Source organism: Syngnathus acus, chromosome 12 (assembly GCF_901709675.1).
Source record: "Syngnathus acus chromosome 12, fSynAcu1.2, whole genome shotgun sequence".
Classification (NCBI taxonomy): domain Eukaryota; kingdom Metazoa; phylum Chordata; class Actinopteri; order Syngnathiformes; family Syngnathidae; genus Syngnathus; species Syngnathus acus.
In genome coordinates, this window is record NC_051097.1 from 1167266 (window position 1) to 1183370 (window position 16105).

Genomic DNA, 16105 nt, shown 5'->3' on the forward strand with positions numbered 1-16105 from the left:
GAAAATTTTAGGTTTTTAGGTGCGCCTTTTAGGGCGGAAAATACGGTACTCAGAATTTTCACATAACCCGCTTTCTGGAATACCCCCCAGGTGCTGCAGAGATACTGTTATGATTGTTTTAAATAAGGTGATCTGTTTTTTCTCAGTTGTTGTCATGGTGACTTGTGGTATCGGGACTTAATTGATAATGGCTTTTTATAGGAGTTGCGCACGCGCGTAACTCCAGGTGAACATACTCAGAGTTGATTTAACTAACTCGGATCAGCTTTTCTTGAACCAAATAGTCTCCCATCTCAGAGTAAGTTAACTCAGAGTTCAGGGATAGACTCAGAGTGTTGAACCTACTTTCTGGAATACCCCCTGGAGGGATACAGTTGGTCAAATAAGTATTTAGTCAGTTCTTCCACTTGAGAGATGCCTGTAATTTTCATCATAGGTACACTTAAACTATGAGACAAAATGTAAAAAAAAATCCAGAAAATCACATCGTCTAGGTTTTAAAGAATTTATTTGCAAATTATGGTGCACATTCCATATGACATTCTCCCAATCCTCTTCTGGATCATCCAAATGCTCTCCTGCAAACTTCAGACGGGCCTGGACATGTACTGGCTTAAGCAGGGGGACATGTCTGGCACTGAAGGATTTGAGTACCTGGCGGCGTAGTGTGTTACTCATGGTATTCTTTGTTACTTTGGTCACAGCTCTCTGCAGGTCATTCAGTAGGTCCCTCCGTGTTTTTCTGGGAATTTTGTTCACCGTTCTTGTGATCATTTTGACCCCACGGGGTGAGATCTTATTGACCAAATATTTATTTTCCAACATAATTTGCAAATAAATTCTTTAAAAATCAATGTGATTCTCTGGATTTTTTTAATTTAATTTTGTCTGTCATAGTTGAAGTGTACCTATGATGATGAAAATTTCAGCCATCTCTCTTTTTGTAAGTGGGAGAACTTGCACAATTGGTGGCTGACTAAATACTTTTTTGCCCAATTTTTTACACTCCTGGATACTCCGTATACACAAGAAAATGATTTCAAAAGCTAAAACAGTCAATTTTCCATGCTATGTGTCCTTTAAAAGAGCCCCTGTAAATGCAATTGCGATTGAACTGCCCCAAATTCTATGCTTGGCACACGTTCAGTTATGACACAAAAACAGTTGTCAGGAAATGGCAAGTGTTTGTCTATGAAACTAGCTTCAGATGTGAGCATTCCGTTAGCTAATTACAGGCCAACATTAACTTGAGGGGAAATAAATAGGCCTAATAATTGAACCTGTAACAGTTTTGTTGCTAAGCACAATCTTATAATCTTAAAATTATGTCTCATGTTTGTTGAGTCTGATATTGTCATCTGCGTATTGCTTCTTTTTTAATAAAATATCAACAGACTTCGATTTGTGTGGAAGATGGACGGCAAACTGACCAACAACACACCTGACCTGAAATAACGTAACAAAGGACCCCTTTGGCGGTCCAAAAATGTGCCTTTCTCAAAATAAAACAAGGCTTTCTATACAGCGCGCTTTCGGGGTAAACGCGATTGAACGAAAATGAACCCATCAGTGGCCCCAGAATGAGCGCAGTCACACAAAAATGTTCACAAAGCAACAATGCACACCGTTCTGTTCACGTTTGTCCAAATATGAATGAGTTCATGAACTTGTGTTCATTAAACGCATTCAGGTACCACTGCTAGTGAAATATTTGTTTTGTGAAATATGACAGAAAATATTGGGTGAGGCTAGATACGTTATTTTGTACCCCCCTCCCACTCACTTGAAACGTTTAAACAGCTTTGATTTACGATAGCTGATTTTCCTTTCCTTCTCTAAATTTTTTAAGCTTTCGTGTAATGTGTTAGTATTTTCAATCAATCAATCAATCAATCAATCAATCAATCAATCAACCAACCAACCAACCAGTTTTCCCGGGGGTAAGTCGTCTACTTTGGTAGAACACATTGGGCGCTTCTCAAGACGTATTCCTCTTGCATACACACACAGAAGGATGCGTGCCAGGCACTTAAAGCCGCTTCCTCACACAACATACAGGTGGCTTGGCGTGTGCGTATACTTGCCTTTGAGACAAAGCTGGCAAGCTGCTTTAAAATAAATAAAAAATACTGAGATGAAAAAAAGAAAGGTATCAAGATATTTTTGATGCTAAAATACCAAGGTATTGTACTGATATTGGTAACGGTATCCCGTGCAACACTAGGTCAGCACAATTTTCTTTCCAATTTGCTCCCCTTTTCCCTTTTACAGAGATCATGTGTTAAAGAACTCCTTGAGGTTGTATTCAGTTGTGATTGCAGATGTATTTCAAGATGTTCAAGTTGACAAGTAAAAACAAAGCTTTTTATTTTGTCAATCATTGTTGCAGTGGTAACATGCATTAAATGATGCTTGTTTTTACTCTGGTGTACTCCATTAAAAACTCCAGTTTTCGATTTTGCCATCGTGTCAATACTCTGTGGCCAGGGTTGCAAGGAACTTTATAGCTGCTCGTAGCTCAAGTTTTTGTTTAGGTAATGATTTGGGCGTATTCTTTTTTTAATCACACTGTGTATGGTGGCATATAGTTTTTGAGATATATTTGATTTCATAGTGGATTTTTTTCCCCAGTATTGCCCATCTCCAGTTCTCTCTCCACTTCACCTCCCTAAAAACCTGAAAAAATCTTTTCATATTTTATTTTGTTTTACAGAAACTTTAAATAAAATAATTATTGAAATATTTTTTTAATTTGCAGACTTTGTGGGTTACTTAATTGCATTGATGATGTGAAACATTTAAGTATGATGGATGCCAAAATGCTCCAAAAAACGAAAATCTGAAACTAGGATGAGGCAAATCCTATTTCATCACATTATATATCATCATATACTAAAACAATTCATCAAATGATTGCTTACAATTTTTTGAATGAGAAAAATTGCTTTACTCTTTGAAAAATTGCTTTACCCTTTGACTGCAGAACTTAAGAGATGCCTGAAGTTTGGGAACTTTCTGAGGCTTTGCCAGAGCTGCCCATGGACCCAATCACTGGAGTTGGTGTTGTAGCCTCCAGGAGCAGAGCACCAACTGGTTATGATGTTGTAAGATCATTTACTTTTTTTCATTGTTTGTATCCTAGTGTAATTGTCCTAAATAAACATAATAAATCATGATTATTACTTGTTAATCCCGGTCATACAGTGAAGTTGTATGCAGCATCTCCTATGTCACTCCTGAGATACATATGAATTTTGCAATTGCATTCAAACTAGGACTGCCACAAGCAATTACTTTGCTAGTCGACTAATAACTAGCAGTAGCTGCAATTAGTCGACTAATCGAATCATGTAAATCACAGCATATCGCACCAGCAAGCAGCCGCTCCTATATCACCATCAATACCTTACAGCTTGAATTCTTTAAACTATGTATAAAGACGATGATGATAGTACATTCAACGTGAATTAAACTTGTCCCAGCATTTCTGACATCTTTTTAAATAATGGAACAACAGAAATTGAAGGCGATACCGTGGGCTTATATGTTTTAGCAGCTAAACATTGAACTAACTCGGATCAGCTTTTCTTGAACCAAATAGTCTCCCATCTCAGAGTAAGTTAACTCAGAGTTCAGGGATAGACTCAGAGTGTTGAACCTACTTTCTGGAATTTAGCTGTTAATATTCAGTCAGGTGGCTACAACCCACTGTATTTTCCGCACCATAAGGCGCTTCGGGTTAAAAGGCACAGACTCAATTCCGGGGTCTTTTCTGTCTTTAATCCACACATAGGACGCACTGCATTATAGGGCGCATGCATGCCATGACTTACGGTAAAGAAAAAAAAAACGTCACAGGAGCAAGGCTTCTGTTGTACTTTATTGTACTATTTAATCATGTACTCACATTGTTAGTTGATATTAACATGCAAACTTATCAAAATCCTCATCTTCTGTATCCAAATTAGACAGTTTGGCAAGTTCGCCATTAAACATGCCAAGTTCCGTTTCGTCCCTCATTGTCTCGTCGTTGTCACGTTGCTCTTCTGCAATGATCCTGGCTTTCCAGAAAGCTCAATTTGTGTCTCGTAAGCAGGGACGTGCGGTCAGAGGAGGCAAGGGAGGCTATGCCTCCCCTGTCATCATGAAAAGGGGAAAATCAAATTCAATTGTTTTTATTATAGTCATTTTCCTTTTAATTTCAATAGTTTTGTATCATTTTGAACCAAAATCGCTGAATTTTTATAGTTATTTTAAAACCGAAGACCATTCGCTCAGAGGAGCCAACTTCCTGTCTAGCCTCCTCTGAGGATTGCGTAATCACACGACTGCCTATGTTGACAGGCTATGCAGTTTGACAGAACTGCTCTCTGTCTTTATGTCACTGTTTAAAGTGGTGTTTGTGGTGTGGTGGGGTGGGGAATGGGGATGGATGGATTGATAAGATACTTCATTGATGCGAGTGGGGAAATCCAATCTTCTAGCAGCATTCATACCGCAGAGTGGGTCTATAAAAGACATACAGATGACATGAGCGCAGTCATAATAGGCTCCTAGAAAAAGGCTCCCACTCACCACTGTGCCAACCAAGAAAACCAGTAAGTATGATAAGATACAAGTCAGCAAAGGCAAAGCAACAAAGACAACAAGCTGTAACAACGAACTAACTGCAGGCCTGCCGGTGAGAGGCCTAAATAATATAGACCAGACATGCCCAAAATCTGGCCACGGGCCAAATCCAACCCGTGTCTATATTTAGACCGGCTCAAAGCATTTTGTCATAAAATCAATAATGTGTGGTCCACTGGCACTGTCACGGGGACCTGCGCGCACCGGAGTGAGTCACAGAAACGAAATGCGTACGAACGGGAACACGCACATGAGCGAGCGCTCATGATCGGGTGCGAGGGTGTTCTCCCCGTCCCTTCCCAGTTCACGTGCACGTAGGTGTCTGTTTGCAAGATAATCAGTGACACAGACACTTACTCATTCAAATTTCTGCACACCAAGGACTAAGGTGAAGTTAAGATCGGAGACGCTTCCAGTGACGCTGCACAGGGAAAGGCAAAATAACCCCCGGACTACTGGTGAAAGCGCTGTCTACTTACTACTAACTTTACAAACACTACTGCGCGTCCACACCGCCCACTCTTAGTGATAGACGACAAAAAGACTATGGATTATTATTTTGTAATTATGAAGTATTTTATAATGTATAAAATAGTAAAAAAGATCAAACGAAGAATGATTTAATTTGGATTAAAAATCTGACATGATACATCCAACCTGGCCTGTGTAGTGCAATCGAAACGCCAATATCACCCTTCTCATTAATACAACAATAATACTAAAACAAACTCAATACATGTAATAAAAAAAATCATTCAATTCATAACATAGTTCATTTGTACTTAATTTATTATTTTAATCTAAATAATTTAAACTAATCTAACTGTTAATTTAGTTCATTTGCAATGGTAATGGTTCAAGGAATGTCAGTCCGAATGATCAGCCCCTATACATTTTCATCTAACCAAACCCCCTTTGCAAAAGGTTTGGACACCCCTGATATAGACTAAGACTCAGAGGTCTGCCACACAGCCCCCTTCCTCAAATCCCCATAAGAAGACGTGACCTTATCGTGGTGGAGGGGTTTGCATGTCCCAATGATCCTAGGAGCCATGTTGTCTGGGGTTTCATACCCCTGGTAGTGTCACCCATGGCAAAAGGGTCCTAGGTGAGGGGCCAGACAAACCACGGCTCACGCAAACCCCAACAGCTCAGTGGCCTAGTGGTAGAGTGTCCGCCCTGAGACTGGAAGGTTGTGGGTTCAAACCCCGGCCGGGTCATACCAAAGACTATAAAAATGGGACCCATTGCCACCCTGCTTGGCACTCAGCATTAAGGGTTGGAATTGGGGGGTTATCACCAAATGATTCCCGAGCGCGGCACCGCTGCTGCTCACTGCTCCCCTCTCCCCCAGGGGATGGATCAAAATCACATGGGGATGGGTTAATGCAGAGGACAAATTTCACCACACCCAGATGTGTGACGATCATTGGGACTTTGACTTTAACTTTATGAAGAAAAATATAAATGGACTTCGTTTTCCCGGGTCACCGAGGCCCCCCTCTGGAGCCATGCCTGGAGTTGGGGCTCGAATGCGAACATCTGGTGGCCAGGCCTTCGTCCATCGGGCCCGGCCGGGCACAGCCCAAAAAGAAAACGTGGGTCCCCCTTCCCATGGGCTCACCACCTGTGGGAGGGGCCAAAGGGGTCGGGTGCAAAGAGAGCTGGGCGGCGGCCAACGGCGGGGACCTTGGCGGTCCGATCCCCGGCTGCAGAAGCTGGCTCTTGGGACATGGAATGTCACCTCTCTGGCTGGAAAGGAGCCCAAGCTGGTGTGCGAGGCAGAAAAGTTCCGACTAGACATAGTCGGACTTGCCTCCACACACAGTTTGGGTTCTGGTACAAGCCCTCTCGAGAGGGGCTGGACTCTCTTCCACTCTGGAGTTGCCTACGGTGAGAGGCGTCGAGCAGGTGTGGGTATACTTATTGCCCCCCGGCAGGGCGCCTGCACATTGGGGTTCACTCCAGTGAACGAGAGGGTAGCCTCCCCCCGCCTTCGGGTGGGGGGGACGGGTGCTGACTGTTATTTGTGTCTCTGCACCAAACGGCAGCTCAGAGTACCCACCCTTTTTGGAGTCCTTGGACGAAGTGCTGGAGAGCGCTCCTTCTGGGGACTCCATCGTTCTACTGGGGGACTTCAATGCTCATGTGGGCAATGACAGTGAGACCTGGAAGGGCGCGATTGGGAGGAAGACAGTGAGACCTGGAAGGGCGTGATTGGGAGGAAGGCCCCCCCACCGATCTGAACCAAAGCGGTGTTCTATTTTTGGACTTCTGTGCTCGACACGGATTGTCAATCATGAACACCATGTTTAATCATGAGGGTGTCCATGTGTGCACTTGGCACCAGGACACCCTAGGCCGCAGTTCGATGATCGACTTTGTAGTCGTGTCATCGGATTTGTGGCCGCATGTTTTGGACACTAAGGTGAAGAGAGGGGCGGAGCTGTCAACTGAACACCACCTGGTGGTGGGTTGACTCCGATGGTGGGGAAGATTCCGGTCCAACCTGGCAGATCCAAACGTACTGTGAGGGTCAGCTGGGAGCATCTGACAGAATCCCCTGTCAGGAAGAGCTTCAACTCCCACCTCCGGCAGAGCTTTTCCCACGTCCTGGAGGCGGCAGGAGAACTTGAGTCCTAGTGGACGATGTTCTGTGCCTCGATTGTTGAGGCAGCCGACTGGCGCTGTGGCCGTAAGATGGTCGGTGCCTGTCGTGGCGGCAACCCCCGAACCCGCTGGTGGGCACTGGCGGTAAGGGATGCCGTCAAGCTGAAAGAGGAGTCCTATCGGGCTGTTTTGACCTGTGGGACTCCGGAGGCAGCCGACAGGTACCGCGGATGGCCAAGCAGAACGTGGCTTCGGCGGTTGCTGAGGAAAGAAAACCCGGGCGTGGGAGGAGTTTGGCGAGGCCATGGAGAATGACTTCCAGATGGCTTCAAGGAAATTCTGTCTCCACCATCCGGCATCTCAGGAGGGGGAAGCAGTGCACCGTCAACACGCCTTTCATTGTGGAAGTAGGGCCTGGAGACTCTGAGGTGGACTCTCCAATCTCTGGGGTCGAAGTCAGGGAGGTAGTTAAAAAACCACTTGGGGGCAAGGCCCTGGGGGTGGATCAGATCCGCCCGGAGTTTTTAAAGGATGTTGCGGGGCTGTCCTGGTTGACACGCCTCTACAGCATTGCGTGGACATCGGGGACGGTGCCTCTGAATTGGCAGACTGGGGTGGTGGTTCCCCTCTTTAAGAAGGGGGACCGGAGGGTGTGTTCCAACTCCAGAGGAATCACACTCCTCAGCCTCCCTGGTAAGGTCTATTCAGGGGTGCTGGAGAGGAGGGTCCATTGGTAAGTTGAATCTCGGATTCAGAAGGAGCAGTGTGCTTTTCGTCCTGGCCGTGGAACACTGGACCAGCTCTATACCCTCGGCAGGATCCTCGAGGGTGCATGTGAGTTTGTCAACCAGTCCACATGTGTTTTGTGGACTTGGAGAAGGCGCGTGTCCCTCGGGAAGTTCTGTGGAGGGTGGTTCGGGAATATAGAGCCCTAAATTCTAACCATGCTAATCAGTGACTATTCTGTTGACTCTAGGTTTCAACAACATCTGATGGTCTGGATGCTGATCTGTGGAAAGATGGACTTTTCAAGTCCAAGGTGACCCGATACCTGTGCTTCACCAGGGTATTCTCAAAAGAAAATGTAAATGTACTAATCCTGCTATCTGTGCATGAAACTCCTCAATTGATTGATTGAACATTTATTTGGGGAAATTTAGGCCCCAGCAGTATCTATACCACAGAGCCGGTATACAAAAGACACACAGATGGCATGAGCGCAACTCAATAGGCTCTCATAAGGCTGCCACACAACGGCACCACAAAGAAAGCCAGAAAGTGCGAAAGATAAAAGCCATCAAAGCAAAACAAAAAGACAAAGGAAAAAAAGTAACAGCGGCCAACCAGCACCCCTCAATATCAGAGAACACCCCAAAACACACAAAATAGACAGGTGTAAGGGCAGTCCAGTTCAATGGCGGCCAATGGACCGTGGTCGTGAATCGGTGAAAACATCACAAAGCAGGCAAACGTGAGCAGCGTCCTGGGCACCCAGTCGGGGCACGTGCAGATGGTCACCACGGGGCTAGCATGGCGAAGGTCGTTGGTTCCGACGAGCACGAGGGAGCGGACTCCCCACAGGGGTCGCGGCTCCAAGGCTAAGGCGAGGGACCCGGTCAGCACCGGCCGGATAAGCAGGAAGCCGTCGTAGAGTTACGCCGATCTCGACCGATGTGCGCAGCCAGGGAAAAAAAAATATCCGATCCGAAACGATACCGAGGTGCGGTAGAAGGCACCGGCATTGCCAAATGGACAAAAAGACATAAAGAAAAAGGAGAAAAGAAGGAAATACAGAGAAAAAGAGAGAACACTGCTGGGAGGCTGCCACTCACATCGGCGCCATACCAAAAAAAAGATAAGGGATGCACATAAACAAATCTGTATGTTTCTCAAAAGAAGACCAAAGGTTGTTGTTTGATGCTCATTTGGTTATTCTATGTCAAGTCAAAAACCCTCCTTACTGACATTTCCAGTTTTCTTGATTTTTGTTCTGTTAGTAGCTCATAATGCCAAATAAAATAATCAAAATTTTGAACCTCAGCTCAAATGATTTTCGAGTTACGGCCAATCAAAGTTTGTGTGCCATGCCCACTTTTGGGATCCAGAAATTGCACACTAAATTTTGGACCATATATGGAGGCCCTCATATTTTGTTTTAAGGTAGGTACAGACCTATAAACTGATATATATTTAGTTAATTATGAAAACTAAATTGCTGTGTTTGTGTAACGTATTAAAAGTCAAACTGAAATATCACTTTGAATCTACCTGACACCATTTTAAAATCTGAAAATCCTCGTAGGGACCTAGCCCCCCTCCTGTTCTCCCTGCTAGTGATGCCTCTGCTTCTGTGTGAAGGAGTTGGATACATTTTTGGGGGTGTGGGGGGCAAGTCATGTTTTCAGCACGTTGACTTCGAAAGAGACATTCGTATTTTCAAGCTGGAACTACAGTATTATAGATATCTACTTATGACGACTCTAAAATATCACAAGGATGAGCCTCTCTGTGGCTGATTAAAGAGCAAGAAATGCATCCTCTCTGCAGCTAAAGTGCCCTCTACATCTGTCCATTTCCTCTCACCAGTCACTAACATCTGCAAACACGACGCATTCCGAGAGGCTTTATGTAAGGTGAATTGTTTATACGTTGTTAAATATTCCGTTGAAATTAGTAAGGGTTCATTTGACTTTTTCCCTGAATTCCACCTATGGGGTACCATCTCCGCCCCTATTCGAAAACAAGGTGCTTTAAATGGCCACATTAATCTGAAGGGTGAGCCTCATTGCTGGAAGTCCAGTGCTCCCAATTTTTCCAACAAGCCGACTTCCATTTTGAGAAACGTTTCTTTTATTTTATTTTATTTTTTAAATACTTGCTCACGTTCTGTAGTAGACCTGGGATGCGTTCAATGACCACTCACACAGTCAGAAACCCGTTAATAGCACCAAAAACCATTGACGAGTACTTGAGCACATATGTGGTGGAATATGGATGGATGTTTTTTTTAGAATTATTCTAATGTAGAAGTTTGTTCCCAAGGTTATGAATGAGCTAAATATTTCGAATTTCAAATAGAAGTGATGTATTTATGAATTTTTTTGCTGTTGCGAATGAATGGGATTTTTGGGGTGAAAATTAAATTGTAAAAATCTTGAAACAAGGATAAAACAGTTCCCCAGATGACATACATTTTAAAATTGAAGTTGCGTGAATCAGAAGAAAAATGTGGCAGGAAATGCAGGACAAAAAATGGGCAGAATAAAAAAGAAAAATAAAGAATAAGAAGAACATATGTGAAATCCTCCGCCTTCACAAAATTAAGATCTGCTCTATTACCTAATACCTGACTTTCTCTTGCTTTTCGTTTCCACCCACAATTCCTTTCTTGTTCTTACAGAGCCATTTAGGTAATGTTCTTGTTGACATGAAGCTGATCGATATAAAGGACACCCTGCCTGTGGGCTTTATACCAATCCAGGAGACTGTTGACACTCGTAAGTCACCACTTCAAGTCGTGAGTAATGTTTACTGACTGGACAGACATACACGATGCAACCGAAAAGGATTTGAAAAGAGAAACTCAACTACGATTGTAATTAGTGTATGCAATTCTAATTAATTATAATATATACAGTACTTTCTGCACTATAAGGCGCACTGGATTATAAGGCGCACCTTCATTGCATATTTTATTATAGAAACCCCTGACCACGGTTGCCATAATGCTGGAAGCAATGCGACCTTGTGATTTACTAGTCGTACTGAAACATTTTGGTAGAGCGCTGTGTACAACCATTATGGCTCAACAAATTCACCCAATGATCCATATAGAAAAAGTCCCGGGTTATAAGGCGCACTGTGGTTTTTTGAGTAAATTAAAGACTTTTAAGTGCGCCTTGTAGTGCGAAAAATACGGTAATTACCGTATTTTTCGGACTAAAAGTCGCTCCAGAATATACGTCGCATCAGCCATAAAATGCACAATAACGTGAAAAAAAAAAACATAAGTCGCTCCGCAGTAGAAGTCTCATTTTGGGGGAAATTTATTCGACAAAATCCAACACCAAGAACAGTCATGAACGAGCAACAACAGGCTAAATGATACGGTATGCTAACGTGACATAAACACAAACGAGAAGCTGAGAACGGGCCTGATGTAACAATAACAGTTATTGTTTATCAAACCATCTGTGACACTCCAAATCATTAAAGCCATCGATCGAGTTGGTCCTCCTTTATGTTGTCAAACCTGCACTTTTTATTAAAGTGACCGGCTTCCCATTAAAGGGTTCGGTAAACCGGGGTGAAGGGACTCTCTGACCACCTGAGTTAAATTAATTCTAAAAGAATCAATATAATCTCTTTATGACGCCAATCCCTCTCAAGTCAAACGACGCTCGTGCTGAGTAACTCAAATTTGAGGCACGTCGTCAGAATAACCGCGCCATAATGATGGCTCCCTTCGGTTGTTTGATGCTTTTGTTACATTTCGGATATTTTTAGATGTCTTTGTTAAGACCTCAGGGATTCGTTGATCTAGCGCACACTTGCCCTAGTTGTGCCAAAGTAACTATTTATATGGGTCTGCTCTACTTTGTTGCCGAAGTAGCGAGCCTACTTGTCTTTATTCGATGAAGGGTCGAATTAATGGAAGTATGACAATAATAGTATTCGAGAAGAAATTTGATACATTAATCATTAATTCTAAAACTATAAATAAACTCCTAACTGTTGAAATGCTTCAACCAACTCGATTGTTTAAACGAATGATATTTTTAAAACGAATCAAATATTTAAGCGAAATAAAATTATCCTTCAAATAGTTTTGAAGGCAATTTAATTCATCAATTGTCCGAGTTAGATTTGAACGGGGCCCCACAAGTACAGGACGGGCCCGCAACCAACGAACAATTGAATGGATTTGAATCCAACAATAATCCGACTAGTCTAATTTAGACACATTCGTTGTATTACTTAATTGAAGTAAATATTTAAACGAATTAAATATTTAACGGGATAAACTTATCCTTCAAATAATTTTGAAGGCAGTTTAATGCATCAATTGTCCAAGTTGGATTTAGACGCGGCCCAACAAATACAAGACGGGCCTGCGACCAACGAGCAATTAAATGGATTTGAATCCAACAATAATCCAACTAGTCTAATTTAAACACATCCGTTGATCTTATTTATCACGGTCCGATTTTATACCATAAACATTATACTGTAACCGAATCGAATTGTCAGATCAAAAACAAACAATCGATTACCATACAAATTAGCGCACAACGAATTAAATGATTATACAAGCCACATTTATTGAAAAAGTATGAAATAGAATTACAAATCTTAATTCCTTCAACAATTTGAACAATTTCACTCACTGATACCCGTGCAAATAAAATCATTCAGTCACGGAGTCCTTTTGATTATAAAACATAAATCAGTAAAGTAGGAAAAGGTAGCTACCAGTTGTATGCTATTTTTGGTGGAAATAAAGTCGAGTGATCAGTTCGCTTTTATTTCTAAAATTCAAATTTGGGAAATAGGTTGGCCTCGAGAGGACCGGCGCTCGCCCCGACGGCTGTCCTCCCCCCGGCTTAAACACGGAAAAATCCGTTCCCCTCACCTAGTTCCTTGTGAAATGTCGTTAAATCCAATTCTTTGAGTAAATCCAAGTTAATCCAAGCAAACGATCTTGCGTCTTACACTAAATTTCCTGAGGCTGGAAAAAGTCTTGGAACTCTTGCGGGCTTCTTCACGTATTAATGCTCTTTGGGAGAGAGAAGCCCTGTGGTTGTCTGCGGTGGCTTTTTTATAGGCCTCTCTGCCCCCTACCCCTTTACTGGCATCTATACTTCGCATAGCATAGGATTGCACAATCTCAGCTGATCTGTGAGGATTGCGCAATCCCTTTTGCCTCTCAGATGAGAACCACTGCTGGTTCCGCGTCCTTACCCTGGATTGCCTAATCCAGGTTTTTCCCAGATTAGGCAAGACTGCTGCCCCTTGGCAGCTGTTTCCACGAACTATTTTCCACCAAAAATACAGCCAACACGCTGGTGAGCCCCCCCGCTTCCTTTTTAAATCCTTCACAACACTTTTCATGAAAATAAAACTTCAATGTTACATGTCAATAAAACATAAAATCATGAATCCTTGACTATACTGATTGAAACATCTCAAGACATTTGAATCAACCTTTTTGAATATTTCTTACTGATTAACACATCTCAAAACATTTGAATCAACTTTTTTGAATATTTCGTACTGATTAACACATCTCAAAACATTAGAATCAACCTTTTTGAATATCTCTTACTGATTAACATCTCAAAACATTTGAATAAACTTTTTTGAATATTTCTTACTGATTAACACATCACAAAAATTTGAATCAACCTTTTTGAATATCTCTTACGGATTAACACATCTCAAAACATTTGGATCAACCTTTTGAATATTTCTTAACACACCACCATATTCTAATGGTCGTGGGCACCTTGGTCCAATTATGTGAAAATATTGCTTTAAGCCGTTACTGAATATATGTAGCCAAGCAAAGAAATAAAATCAAGAATCCAAACATCTGTGCTTCCATGTGTGACTCAAAACCAACCCCGTGCTATTCTATTTATCCATATTTTTGCTACTTCAGCTGGTTTTGCTCGACTGCCCCTTCTGGTCTCATGTAAAGGTTTGGCACCATCTCTTGGAAACATTTGGAATTTCAGCAATGCCAATTTACCCAATAATTCTCTATTCACATTTTGCACCATCTGCTGCTAAAATTTGGAATTTCAGCTATGCCAATTTATTCCTGGGAACAATCCAATACTCACATTTTGCACCATCTTTATTCCCCAATCACCATGTTACTTGACAATGTAACAAGTCCGACGTCAGCGGCGCGTTGCAGTTCAAATTTTTCTACAGCCCCATATAACAATATATAAACTATGTATGAAATAACTAATATAAACAACAATTTTATCGAACCATCCGTGTCACTCCAAATCAATAAATCCGTCAGAATCTTCGTCTTCCGTGTCACTTGAAAAAAGAAAAAACCCTAAAAAAACACAGCTGTTGACACCGGAACTACGTGCGCTGCTGACGTCAGACTAGGTATATCAAATAAATGTAATATAAACAACAATTTTATCGAACCATCCGTGTCACTCCAAATCAATATTCATCCTCTGTGTCAAAAAAAAAAAAACAGCTGTCGATTCCGGACCTACGTGCACGCTGGCGTCAGTCTCGTTGTCAGTTGGCGGCTCCAATTATTCCACAGATCTACGTATATAACTATGTTGTAGCATTACCAAAGTACCAGTTAAGACATGGGTTTGATAACCGGCTCTTTATTTCGAAAATCAAGAGCTCAACATGTGAGCCAACACACGCAAGTGCCCTGGATCGCTCGTTAAATCTCCCGACTTTGGAAGTCAGTGAAGGGAACTCATTGTCAGTGAGGCTCCAATTATTCCACAGTCATAGTGCGCCCTCATGCGGTTTAAAGTGAAAATAGCAAGTGAAGTGATCAACTATACTAGTAAGTAATTAAAGTGTTAATGATCAAGTAAAAAATTGTGAAAAAAATTCACATATAAGTCGCTCCTGAGTATAAGTCACCCCCCCCACCCAAAGTATGAAAAAAACGGAAAATACGGTAATTATTATTCATTTTGAAGGGACAATAAAGCGAAGATTGTTCATTTCTCACTAACGAGCCCAGTTTACCGTATTTTTCGGACTATAAGTCGCGTTTTTTTTCATAGTTTGGTGTCGGGGGCGACATACTGAGGAGCGACTTATATGTGAATTCTTTTCACAAATTTTCAAAATTAAAAAAACAAAAAACAAAAGTGAAACCGCGATCTAGCAAGGGATTATTGTAATTTAGAATTTCATGTGATGTCAGCGTCGCGGCGGTTGTTTACATAAAGGACAAAGATTCAATCACGGGATGACAAAGATGACAAAGGGCCCCACGTACTACCAGCATCATTAGCGGCTTTGTTTGTAAGTGACACGGAGGATGAAGAGTTTGAAGGATTTAATGATTTGGAGTGACACAGAAGGTTTGAAAAACTATTATGCCTTTTACACACGCCCGATCCTACTCTACGGAGCTCTCTTTCACCTCCGTGGATGGAAGTCGGGGGCCGGCGCTCTGCCGGGTGGCTGTCCGGGGACGGTGGATGGGGCTCGGACATGGCTTTTACTCACGCCCGGTCCTACTCTACGGAGCTCTCTTTCACCTCTGTGGATGGAAGTCGGGGGCCGGCGCTCGGCCAGGTGGCTGTCCGGGGACGGTGGATGGGGCTCGGACATGGCTTTTACGCACGCCCGGTCCTACTCTACGGAGCTCTCTTTCACCTCTGTGGATGGAAGTCGGGGGCCGGCGCTCGGCCAGGTGGCTGTCCGGGGACGGTGGATGGGGCTCGGACATGGCTTTTACGCACGCTCAAAATCTAAATAATTACAACAGTTTTGTGATGGCTTTGTCTTTATTAAACATATAAACAAATACAATAAACAGATACTTTCAAGTTTTAATCATTAATTACACCATTATAGCTCAGACATTTATCTAAACACAAATAATTAGTGACGACCCCACAACTATCGAAACACATCAATGATATAAGCTGGGTGACATAATGTAAACATTAGCCTAAGTGCAACTCAACGTGGCCGCATTGATCGTAACTTACGCTGCGTTTCCCCCCCAAATCTAGAGGCAAAACATTGTTCTCTCGCTGCTCCCGGGTTCTTCCATCTTGGCTGCGCGCGGGGCATTGTGGGTCTTGTACGTGCACGCACGCAGGCAGGCGCGGGCGCGCACGCAACAACT

General features: G+C 42.7%; 1 protein-coding gene and 1 long non-coding RNA gene across 10 annotated transcripts in view; one reads left to right on the plus strand and one right to left on the minus strand.

The window, feature by feature from the left end:
- Window positions 1–16105, minus strand: part of LOC119131444 — a 546859-nt gene that overhangs the window by 447464 nt on the left and 83290 nt on the right. The window lies entirely within an intron of this gene.
- The window catches only part of mvb12ba (multivesicular body subunit 12Ba), a 76933-nt gene that overhangs the window by 11367 nt on the left and 49461 nt on the right, over window positions 1–16105 (plus strand). For 6 of the 9 annotated variants that reach the window (XM_037265891.1, XM_037265896.1, XM_037265887.1 and 3 more), the window contains 3 exons: window positions 2984–3104; window positions 8216–8323; window positions 10640–10736. In XM_037265891.1, coding sequence (XP_037121786.1) covers window positions 2994–3104; window positions 8216–8323; window positions 10640–10736 — 316 coding nt within the window. In that variant the 5' untranslated portion in view covers window positions 2984–2993. The remainder of the gene's footprint in view (window positions 1–2983; window positions 3105–8215; window positions 8324–10639; window positions 10737–16105) is intronic. The other 3 variants (XM_037265893.1, XM_037265894.1, XM_037265895.1) reach the window with 2 other exon arrangements.